Here is a 12,263-nt window from a genome sequence, read left to right on the forward strand (position 1 = left end):
TTGTGTTTGGGTGGGCCAGGGGAAAACACGCTTGTGTGGACCTTACAGGAGTGTCCCCTCTTGTTGGGCTCAGGGATAACGGGTTTGTTGCTGGCCAGGCTGCATTGAAGGCGGAATCAAGCAAAGTCGCTAAACATGAGAAGGTTTGTTTAGAGAATCAACATGTGTTTATCCCATTCGCCTTTTGATACATTTGGTTCCCTAGCCCCTGAGGCTGTGGAATTCCTAAACAGGGTTCAACGGGTTGTGAATAGTAATCTCTCAACCTTTAAGGGTCGTTTCGTCTTTAGCAGGATTGGTTTTGCAATTCAAAAGGGGGTTGCGGCGCAGCTTGTTGCCCATTTACCTGCTACTTGTTTGTAATTTGTTACTTTGACATTTTAATGAAAATTTCAATTTAAACCTTAAAAAAAAGTTATTAGTTTATTAAAGAGTGAACTGTAAGAATTGTCCTTTATCTTTATGCCTCTTTGCAGGCGGGGTCCTTTATGTTTAAAAATGACGAGTTTTGTTCTTTATGTTTAAAAATTAAGCACGTTTTACCCTTTGGGTCTAACCTAGTAAATTTTTTTCGTTAAATCTTGTCATGTGCCTTGCACATAAGGGCAATTTTGTCATTTTATCTTTTAGGGACTAATTATATAAATAAGTAACCATTTTATTAAAAAAAACACTTTAAAAGAAAGATTAAAAAAAAAAACAATTCTCCCTCTCTACTCCATTTCCCTCCTCTCTACTTCATCTCCCTCCCTCTTTATTTCATTCAAGAAGACAACCACCACAACCTCCTTCATCACTACCACAACCTCCTTCCACCTGTTTCCACCATAACTGCCACCACCACCACCACCACAACCTCCTTCCACCATCGCCACCACTACCACCACAACCTCCTTCCACCACCGCCGCTACCACCACAGCCTCCTTCCACCACCGCCACCTGTTTCCACCATAACCACCAACCCACCACCGTTGCAATGGTACCATCAGCACCCGTCCACTATGCCAAATTTACACAAACCCCCAAATTTCCAGATTCAATACAAAACCCCAAATTTTTTCAGAATCAACTCAATTCAACAAAAATCCCCTAAAACTAGGTGTGGTGAAGTACGTTAAAAGACTCAATTGCCCATATCATTTATAACAAACACTTATACAGCTTTAACGCTTTACATAAGTTTAGGATATAAGTGTGGCTTGTACAGGTCTTATGTGTAAATTTTTGTTGATATGAAATTTGCTGAAACTGATTGTTTGGTGTAGGTAATCGAACTGTTTCAGAATAAGCATCCATATGGAATTTTTTTTGGTGAGTGTAGTACAGATCTCAACATAAAGCTCGATAAATGTTTCTGATAGGTGGGGCAGTGGTGGGCGGCAGTTCGTGGTTGATGGAGGCGGTTGGTGGTGGCGATGGAGAGGGTAGAGAGAGACGTAAAGAAAGGAGATAGATAGAGATGTTCAGAGATGATAGAAATATATACATCATTAAAACATTTTTATTTTTGTTTTATTTATTAAAACATTTTCATTTAAATAGGTAAAAAGACTAAAATACCCTTTTGTGATCTAATTTAACTAAAAAAATTGACTAGGTTAGGCCTAAAGGACATAACGGGCAATATTTTTAAACATAAAGTATAAAACTCGTCAATTTTAAACATAAAAAACACCGCCTGCAAAGAGACATAAAGATAAAGACAATCTTTGCAATTCACTCTTTTATAAATTAATTTGCTTTAGTTTTCCAGAAAGATAACCAACTAAACCTAGGGTTCACAATAGTAGAGATGATTCAATCAATCGAGAATGACATAGAAATGTATGACAATAACATAATGAAGAAGAAGATATTGGGAGCTGTTAAAACTCAACACCCAAACATTGCTTCACAACACCAAATACAAACACAAACCTCACTGCATCCTTCCTACCAAAAGTTTATAATAAAACCATTCAACAATCCAAAACTCAACAGACACAAACCCTCATAAAAATCCGCTTCAACTTTTGGACCCTATTCAAAAGCATCATCGTCGTCATCTGGAAGCGGCTGGCTAGCAGCTGCAGCAAGCTCTGCTTCATGCCTGCAAAATTTATTATATGAGTTTTGGGTATTCTCGGGAGTGCAAAAAAATGTAAGAAAGAAACAAACAGCAGCAACAACATAAAACCGAAGCATGTGGATATCAAATGCAACTAATAGCTTACTGTTGTTGTGCGGCCATGTCTATTTGCACTTCTGGAGGAGCAAGGGCAGGAGACTCGACAAAATGCAAATTGGGGTCTCTGAAAACAGCATAATTAAAATCAGAACATTAATGACCATGAAAAACTTTAAAATGTGATATCAGTAAATCCATAGTTACCCAGCAAGTTTCCGGGCGAGATAAAGAAAAGGCTTCTCAAAGTTGTAATTGCTCTTGGCTGAGATCTCATAATACTGCAGGTTCTTCTTTCTATGGAAAGTAACCTGTTTCGCCTTCACTTGACGGTTCTTTACATCAACCTTGTTACCGCACAGCACAATTGGGATGTTTTCACACACACTATAAACAGGAAAAACCATTAAACAGGTGTAAAGAAAAAGAAAACAATAAAGAGTATCAATATCAATAAATAACAAGGAAATAAACTAAAAACACGCGCATATACCGGCAAAGATCACGATGCCATGTGGGAACATTCTTGTAAGTCAATCTTGCGGTCACATCAAACATGATAATGGCACATTGACCATGAATACTGCAGGTAATTCAGATTTACAATCAAGTTAAACTAATACTCAATCCGCAAAAACATCCTAGCCGAATCTTTATACAAACAATATACTTACTAATATCCATCACGAAGACCACCGAATTTCTCCTGTCCAGCTGTGTCCCAGCAGTAAAACCGAATCTTTCCACAATTGGTGAAGAAATCCAAGGGATGAACCTCAACACCAATGGTTGCTGAGGCAACAAAGTAAAACTTGAATTCAATATCCAAGTAATGTAACAAAGCCAATGAAAAGATAACGAACTATAATGAATACTCACGTTCATATTTCTTCTCAAATTCTCCGGTCAAGTGTCTCTTCACAAAAGTAGTTTTTCCTGCACAGTTCAAAAAGAAGTTATTAGTTATGTTCAGCTAATTAAAAGCATCACAAAAACATAAACATACAGAAGCCAATGCATTGAATCCTTGCTAAGCAGTTAATGCGGTATAATATTAGTTAATGGTCAATGATCAATATTTGATATATAGATTATTGCGGTGAAATATCGGTAATTTTAATATCATGCAGAATTTATATATATAGCAATTTAACACTGACAATTCAGTATACTTCCCTAGCATTAACAAATTAACCTCTTGCAGCTTGCAAAACACTAACAATTTTAGCAAGTAGGAACTGATTAAGACTTAAAACACCGACGTTCAACCTAACAATTAACAATTAAGACTTAAAACACTGATATCGGGAATATCAATGAAATATCAGTGAAATATCACCGATAATATCGAAAACGATATTCTGACCAATATTTGACACCGATAACCGGTATATCACCAGCGATAATAACTGCATAGAATCCTTGATCAGATTCACAAGTAATCAACATACATAAACACCATACATAGGCATTGCTTTCCATGACCACGTTTAAAATAAGGGAACAGCCAAATTAACTCCATGCAAAATAATATCATGTATTATGTTACACCACCATTCATGGCTCTTTATTGCCGAAAATCATTCAAATACATATCATAAAAAACACGGGCTCCACTATGGACGGCAAAGTTGATTATCTTTCAGATGGTTTTGTTATTTCCGCATCAATCGACATACGTAGACAGAAAATTATTGACACAGACAATAACATAGGTTAGGTTCGGGTTGCACATTTTATATACAGAGCTGTGTTCTAAAGCTGTAGTTTCGCATTATTGGGTGAATTATCACAACGAATATTCCAAAGTTAATTCATATATTTTCACAGCATCAAACAAAAACAAAATAAAATGCCTAATAAAGTATAAACCCTAACCTTCCACATAACAAAATACTTGCATCAAGATAACCACATAAATTCACCTTATATATCTATATTAAAGCAAAATAATAACTCAAAAGCTTACCAGTTCCGCCATCACCGACAATTACAAGCTTGAAACTCGGGTAATCAACAGTTTGCTGATTCGGCAGAGCCTAAAACAACAAAATGAACAATCAAAACGTTTTCCGATTAACGCAACAGAAAATCACCTACGAAAACAACTGAATAGGAAACCGATCGTTGAAAACAATGAAGTAATAAGAGATCTATTAGAATGAAATACATACCATGCTGTATATATAGAAAGCTGCTGCTGCTGCTGTGATTGTGGTTTGAGTGAGAGAGAGAGAGACCCTAACCTAATTTGAAAGTGTATATATATTCAACCGAAATAGTTCAATGTTAGCTTTAACCTGACGCGGCTATCTCAGCCGTTGGATTAACTTGCTTTGAATTTGGCCCTTGATTGATTGGGGAGTGCTAGTCACGTGATTAGGGAGATGGCTTTTTGAATTTTCAAACCCTAAGTTTTTGAATTTAGGTGCACCGCTCGCTGCTGCTCTTCATCATGGGTATTTATTTACTATTTAGTATCTTTGTCAAAAGTAGCTCGTGCCTCATAGCTGTAATTTTTTAAATATATTTGGTGTTTGATAGAGTAGCTAAAGCTTTTAATAAAATATATAAAATAGTTATTTTTCCCTAAAAGTTTGTAGCTCTTTCTAAACGCTACTTTTAGGAGCATTCAACCAAAAGCTTCAAGCCCTTAACCTAAAAGTTTCAAGCTTCTTCAACCAAACAAATCTTGGCACATTTTTCATCTTGTCAAATTTTTAAACTTCATTCAACCACGTTCTTTCACCATCATTCCTTCATCGGACATTTTTGTCTTCTTTTCTTTTTCCTCTCCATCAATGGGAACAATATTCTCCTAGATGTAACAATATTTCGGAGCCTTATGTCGCCGATACTGTGCATGGACGCTCCACTATCAACAATCCTAAGACTATCAATAGTTCCTCCTGGAACATCCTCCACACTTATTCAGAGATTAGTTGGAGAGGGGGACCCAAGCCTTCACAGACTTGGGTCATCCGTCATCATCGAGAATTGTAACATCCATTTCCCGATGATTCGGAATTGATATAGCTCCCCCTAAAACAGTTTCCGATTTTGGTTTCCAAATCTGTTTTTGTTTTTCATTTTTAACATCTGATTTAACATACTGCGTTTGGACAACCTCTGGCTTTAAAGCCTTTTCAACTTCTTTTCTTTGTTTCTTTTTCTGTTTCTTTTCTCGTTGTTTAACAAGACGATGGTCCTGTCTTGGTGAAACAGATCATTTATGGTAACTGTTACCATGGGGGGCATCAACTTTTGCCTTTCCCTTACTGAGATATGGACAATTTCTGACAATGTGCTCGTACTCACCGCATTCAGAACATGATCTCCGCTCAACAAATCTCGGAGTATCATAACTGTAGAAGCTTGATGATGAACTTCGTGATCTTGAGGTACTTGGTCCTACATCACAACAATTTGTGTGTTGTGTGCAGTTGTTTTGACTGTTTCTTTTCAAAATTTTCTTTTGCATAACAAAATCTGTGTTGGATTTGTTTTCAAAAGATTCAATTTTATCCGTCCCTCGGGATTTCACGAAGTTCACCTTCTGAACCTTCTTCTTGTTTTGGCTTTGTTTGCCTTTTCCCTTTCCTTGGTGAACGTGACCTTGCTTTCGTTGATTGTGTTGTGGTTGCAATTTTTGATTCCCATATTTCTTTCTAACTTCGGATTTTGGGATAGGATCACACTGAGTTACTGCAACTCCTGTGCTTGACTTTCCCAAAAACTTACTAGTAGAATCTTCGAAAACTTTATCAATCAAGGATTGATTGACATTCTTGATTGGAAAAATCATTGTCTGAATATATTTTATCAGATCCAATCAACGTGTAGAGCAAATTCACGCTTTCACAACTCTCAGACTCTTGCCCAGACGTGGACTCAACCAGAACAGTCGTAACAGGTTTTGCAGGAGGATCACATAGAATATGATTCTCGAGAGGTATGTCCTCTTCTTTGATTACCACATCAGACTGTGCTGAGTCAGTACCATCGGATTCATCATCTGAAGAATCAGCATCCTCAACAATGACTGGAGGATCCTGATTTTGTTCAGCAGTTGATACATCTGTATCTGTTGACACATCCGAATCTGATGATACTTCCGTTTTGTATCCAAGTCCGGTTGCAAATTCTTCAATGTCTAAAGGAACAGATTGCTCAAAATAAGTTTTATTCTCCTCATCAGGAATTGCATCATAATTGTGTCTAACAGGTGGTGGACATTTTTTATATCCAATGCACGTGACATCCTTTTTCTCTTTCTGAACATCGATGATGTGATCCAGCACATAACTGGAGTTTAAATAACTATTTAGCTTAAGATGGATCGCCTCACTTTCAGATTTAACACAAGCCAACTCTTTTGCATGACCTCGAGACGATTGATATAACAGCTTATGTCAGTTTGTTTTCTTGAAACCATTTTTGTTAGCTCGGTTTTATCTTCTCTTAAATTTTCAATCACCGTTTTAAATTCTTTTTCATGGTTTTCATAAAACATGTTGGCCTCTTTGCATTTCGAAAGATCCACGATCAAACCTTGATTGTGGATAAATGTCACGTCATACTTGCTTTGCAAATCGTCATATTTGCTTTGCAAATCAGACAATTTGCTTTGCAAATCAGACAATTTTGCACTTAATTTAACACAACTATCACACCTATCCGAACTTGGTTCATCGACACATACCTGATTTGATGAACCACCCACATTAGCCATAAAGGCTGAATGATTAGAAGAAGAAGAATAAGCAGCTTCATCCACCAAGATTGATCTTCTATGATTCCCTGCTTCAGCTTCTCCCAACAATTCATCGACGTCTGCATCGACTGACACACTTGACGTTTCATCCAAATGATCATCGCCTGAAGTGGAGGATTCTTCATCTGAGCTTCTACTGTAACCAGAACTGTCTTCATCTTCAGATGATTCTCCACCACTGGCAGAAGATTCTCCACCACTGGTGTGTTTCAGATCCTTGACAGCCTCAGCAAAACAAGCTGTTCCATCCTGAACATCACTTCCCAACTGAATCGACCAGTCACAACCTTCATCGACTTGTACCACAAGAGCCTGATGTAACACCTCGAATTTTTGTGTCCAATAATGTGTTAACACGTGTCATTTGTTACACGTGGCATTGATATTAAATAAAGGACTAATTTTGACAAACCTTGAAAGTATATAAATTCGAGGGTTATAAATGTCAACAAGGGTAAATATACTGTATAGTAACCCTAAATAATGCTTGTACCTTCAAACGAATAAATCATATATCGTGCGGAAGCGAAACGCGGAAGAAAGTGAGAGATTACGAACTACAGGGGTTAACTGTGTCAACATGTTTAATTATACCTCTGAGTGACCCTTTAACGTTCCCAAGGCTTCGTAACAGTATTATACACTCACTAGAATATACTGTATAAATTCCGCGAAGTTCCGTCTTAAAACGAAAGAGTTATACTCAAATTCGTAAAAAGAAGGGTTAAAAGCGTCAACAGTGAAAGTTAAGGCTTTCCAAATAATTAATAAACTAATCGGGGACTTAATAATGCGGGTAAATAACACGAGGCCCCTATCGGTAAATAACCGAGGGCCAAGCCGCAAAGTTACCCCTTCAAACCCGAAAGGTCGGTAAATCATTACGAAAGATTTCGTTATTAATTACCGGATTCTGATAATCATGACAAAAGATTTTAAAAATCTGAAAAACAGACCTCTCGCGACCCGCGTGAAGGTTAGGCTTAAGTGTAGGCGGGCCGCGAGCCTCCTAAATTATACGCCTGATATTTGAACTTTAGGCGACCCGCGTTAAAGGAGCATGGAACTTCCATGCGGGTCGCGTAAAGTGCCCAGATGCAGAAAGTTGATGTTTTCTTGACTTTTGAGCATGGTGAACGATCAATCTCCAATAAATGAGGCATGGGCGCCCCCTACTCGACCCATACACCTCTGGGACACCTACCCATCATCTCTGGACTATTGTGGTGGTTGTAATGATCATAGATGTTTGGCATTGGCTATAAATAGCCACATTTTTGCACATAACATTCACACAACTTAAACATACACCTCTGGTCATTCTAAGGAGCTCCCAAGCACCCTTCTCTGCTCCCTAAGCAAGAATCAACTTCTGTAAGTGATCTAACCCTTTGTGGTTTCACATTTCCTTAGTAAATGGCTAAGAACCAAACCGTCGTAACTACGGTTTGACTTTAAAATAACTCAGTGATGGTTCAGTCTTATGACGAATCAAAAGTGGTTATGAGTTGGTATTTATGTGGGTAATAAACCTCTAAAAAGGTTCCCCCTGATCACCACTCTAACTATGTCAAATATCGAGTCAAACGTGCGGTTAAAAAGTCAACAGAAAGCTATTTTAGCGATTTATGCAGAATCTGTAATGTATATGTTATGAAACCTGTTTTGACACTTATAAAATATGATACTAAGTATATAAACTTGTTTGCGCTCGTTTGAATCGATCATTTGCTATATTGACCCGGTTCGGAGCCGAATGTCGCAAAAGTTTGACTTTTGCTTTGACTTCAGTTCTGACCCGTTTTAGTGAGGTATGGATATACCTTAGGACTCTCTTAGGACCAGGTCACATGTTGGTATAAACCTCTGTGGTCGGTTCATGAGTTATCCGAGTCTTTTGCGCAATTCCGTCATTCGCCTAAAAGTTGACCGTAACGGCCTTTTGAAATTTAAACGAGTATTTCGGACACGTGAACGGACCAGAACCTTGCTTATTAAATTATAAGCATGTCCTTAAAGTTTCACGTCAATCCGGGGTCTAGGATGAGAGTTATGCTAAATAGCGCAAATTAAATAAACTTTTGTAATAAACGGCGCGATTAGCATAACACCTATCTAAACCAAGATTTCGTCACCAAAACTTTTACCCACTGTATTAAATTAATATTTTGGGAATTTTAAAGATTTTTAATAATTTTTACCTTGCTCATAACCTGCGGTTATGGCTACGGTTCGGTAAATACCGAATATGCCCTTTTCGGCCAAAACATGAGTTCTACAAGGTCTTTTGACCCGATTCCAGTTGCTACTGATTTTAAATAATAAATAAAGTATTTTAAGCTTTATAAGCTGTTCGGGAAACTCAGATTTCCTGTAGAACTCGAAAAGCCCTTTTAAAGTCTTTAAAATGACCGAAAAACCCCTACGGGGCATAATATTAACTTAAACTCGTTACGGGCATCACGGAAGGTATCCTACTGATACCACAACCTCTTTAAGGCATATTGACTTAGGAAATAAGCGTACGACTCTCATGGTTAACCGTTTCGCCTATTGCGCGCACGGTTCGGCTTATGAAACTAGTTTTCATAAATTAGCCGATACGGGTCAAATTATATTATTTGAACCCCAAAATCCAGAGTGTGAACCATTAACCCATATAAAACAAGTCTCTGAACTTGTTGGGTCAGAATCACACTCCATTCTCGATTTTCGCCTTTTCGCGCGATTAAACCATATCTATATATATCGGAACCAACCGGTCTAGGCTACGGCCATTATAACGACCCGTTAGGATTCTAAGAGGTTAATTAAAACCTTCGTTCCAGATTAGGAGCCCCAGTAAAAGCTATCGGTGATTTAATCCAAATTAAGGAAATATACTTGCAAAGGTAAATACTTTAACTTATTTCCCCTATATGGGCTTGGGTTACGGTATATTAATACCGCTTGATTGAGCATTATATAATTCCATCGCTTAGGTGGTTAATTGATTAAATATGATCGGCTCATTTAAACAGTTTTGTTGCTTATAAGCCTTTGGGGGGTTTAATGACCGTTGTCCCGGATATCCTTGGCATCATTTTACGAAATGGCCACGACCATCGACATCCCGGTGTAGGCGTACACCCGGTATAAAGTGTCGACATTAAAATTAAAAGACGTAGCCGTTGGTTTTTATACTACGGTTTTACGCAAACGTGGTGTGTCTATAAATCTTTAACCCGGCACGACCCGGGCTACTGAACGCATAAAAGAACATGTAAAACGTTCACAAGATTTTATTATAATTTTCCCAAGTTATAAAAGAGTTTGTGCCTTGTGCATTCAAATCAATTTTAATAAACATTTTCAAATGTGTCAGTTGAATGTATTTACCAGTGTAAACTGACGTATTTTCCCCAAAAAGATTAAGTGCAGGTACCTAAACGAAAATTGGCTGGTATTAGCTCCCTAGCGTCGTGATAAGTCTCGCAAGCTTGATTGCAGTATCTGATGGAACAAATACTTTATGTTTATTTACGATCCACTGTGGATATATTAAACCCCTGTAATACATTTGATATTACAACCAGAGGTTGAAGTTTATATGTATTTATCTTATGCTTCCGCTGTGCATTATATAATTGTGTGGTTTGACTATATTGTTGCCAACATCGTCACGGTAATCCCCCACCGGGCCCACCGGTGAGACACGTGGAAATCGGGGTGTGACAGGTTGGTATCAGAGCCAACATTGAGTGAATTAAACACTATCCTATTGTGTTTAATCTCAATGACACAATTGCACATACTTGAGTCTAGACAAGAACTTAGGACAAATTCGAATTGTTATTCCAATTTTGTCTTTTCTTTTATTATTGTATTTAAAGTTTTATTAAGCAGGAAAATGCCACCTGTTATATTCCGAGGAAGAGGAAGGGGAAGAAGAGGCCGAGGAGAAATCGTGACACATCACGATAGCGAGGCTGGACCATCTGGTACAAGACATCCTTCGATGACACGGAGCGAAGAGCCACAACAACGAAGAGATCTTTACGAACCCGCGAGGCATTCCACTTCGCACAGCTCGACGCCATCCTACCGGCACTCCTTTGGGCCAAATTCAGAAAATGATCCCAACAACCCACAACCTTCCTTCATACCTCTACAACGTTCGGTTTCGCACCGGAATTATGACGACCCTACTCCCTACTACATAGGTCAGTTTAATCCGGCTGACTACATACAGGAACCTTCAGGTTTTGTTCCACTAGGGCCACAAGACCACTTTTCTGAAGATCCCATGGAGGAAGATGAGGATCCAACTGAACCTGCGCGTGGTACGCCCACGCATCCGATAGAAGTTTCTGATGGGTCATCCTTCCATGGAACGCCCTATCAAGGACCTGACAGTTTCCAAGCGATGTTTGACCGACATGAGTGGTACTACACGCCACCTCAACAGACATCTCAACAACCGAGACATCCACAGGATCCCTCTGAGGATTCACGCTTTGAGGCAGTTACGCCACCACCTCCGCCACCGGCGCAACCAGTAATACCTGATCCGCCGAGGCGTAGGAGGAAAAATGCTCGTATGTCTACACGAGGAGGAGGGGGTATCCACTTCAACACTCCTCGACATTCTAGTAGTAGCCACTATCCGCCGCTACAAGAAGAAGGACCTTCAAGTCCTATACAGGAGGCGAACTCCGCACCAGCTGCACAAAATTCGCCACCATTTGGGTATGACCAACCCATACCTGCTTACACGGGTCCAACGGCTTACAACCCGTTCGAACCGTCACAAGCACAATACAACTATGGCTATGAACGCGACCCATATGTGGTGTCGGCAAGATATAATGCGCGCTACCCTGACGGAGCACATGGAAACATGGGACCACCGGACTACTCAGCTCATGGGTATCCAATACCTCCCAGACCTCCCGTTCCGCATCAAGCGCCACAACCACGATTCTCTCCTCCTGAACAGGAAGAAATACTCCATCGACTAGATCGTGTGGAGAGAGAATTCGAGGAAGAAAAGAAAAGCCACCGAGGATTTCTCAAAGGCTTGGCGAATCTACTAAAGGGCAAAAAGAAGAAACGTACCATTAGCCCTAAATAGTTGTACTAATGTAATTTCTACTTTGAAGTAAGTCCCTGCGTGGACACTTATCGTATTTCAGTCCCTACGTGGACTTATCTTTAGTCCTTGCATGGACACCTATCTTGTATTAGTCCCTGCGTGGACTTGTCACTTATTTTAAACCCTCTGTGGAGGTATGTACTATTTGAAAGACCCGTTTAGGGCAATATGTAATTGTAATTGAGATTAT

At 39.1% G+C, this 12,263-nt stretch overlaps 1 protein-coding gene across 1 annotated transcript; it reads right to left on the minus strand.

Annotated features, from left to right (window-relative positions):
* Window positions 1-1,794: 1,794 nt before the first annotated feature.
* On the minus strand, window positions 1,795-4,595 carry LOC110884607 (GTP-binding nuclear protein Ran-3). Its single transcript, XM_022132329.2, has 8 exons — window positions 4,340-4,595; window positions 4,135-4,204; window positions 3,045-3,101; window positions 2,840-2,957; window positions 2,659-2,748; window positions 2,373-2,552; window positions 2,215-2,292; window positions 1,795-2,090 (listed from the first exon to the last, which is right to left on the minus strand). The coding sequence occupies exons 1-8, from the start codon at window positions 4,340-4,342 to the stop codon at window positions 2,021-2,023; spliced, it is 666 nt and encodes a 221-aa protein (XP_021988021.1). The 5' UTR covers window positions 4,343-4,595; the 3' UTR covers window positions 1,795-2,020.
* Window positions 4,596-12,263: the final 7,668 nt, after the last annotated feature.

The sequence above is a fragment of the Helianthus annuus genome, chromosome 1, assembly GCF_002127325.2.
Source record: "Helianthus annuus cultivar XRQ/B chromosome 1, HanXRQr2.0-SUNRISE, whole genome shotgun sequence".
In the NCBI taxonomy this organism is placed as follows: Eukaryota; Viridiplantae; Streptophyta; class Magnoliopsida; order Asterales; family Asteraceae; genus Helianthus; species Helianthus annuus.

Bases quoted from the DNA above. Each gene is read 5' to 3' on its own strand.
- LOC110884607 (XM_022132329.2), bottom strand. The intron at 3,102-4,134 runs GTAAGCTTTTGA...TGAACTGTGCAG, and splicing joins TGTCGGTGATGGCGGAACTG to GAAAAACTACTTTTGTGAAG. The intron at 2,553-2,658 runs GTATATGCGCGT...TCCTGTTTATAG, and splicing joins TGGCATCGTGATCTTTGCCG to TGTGTGTGAAAACATCCCAA.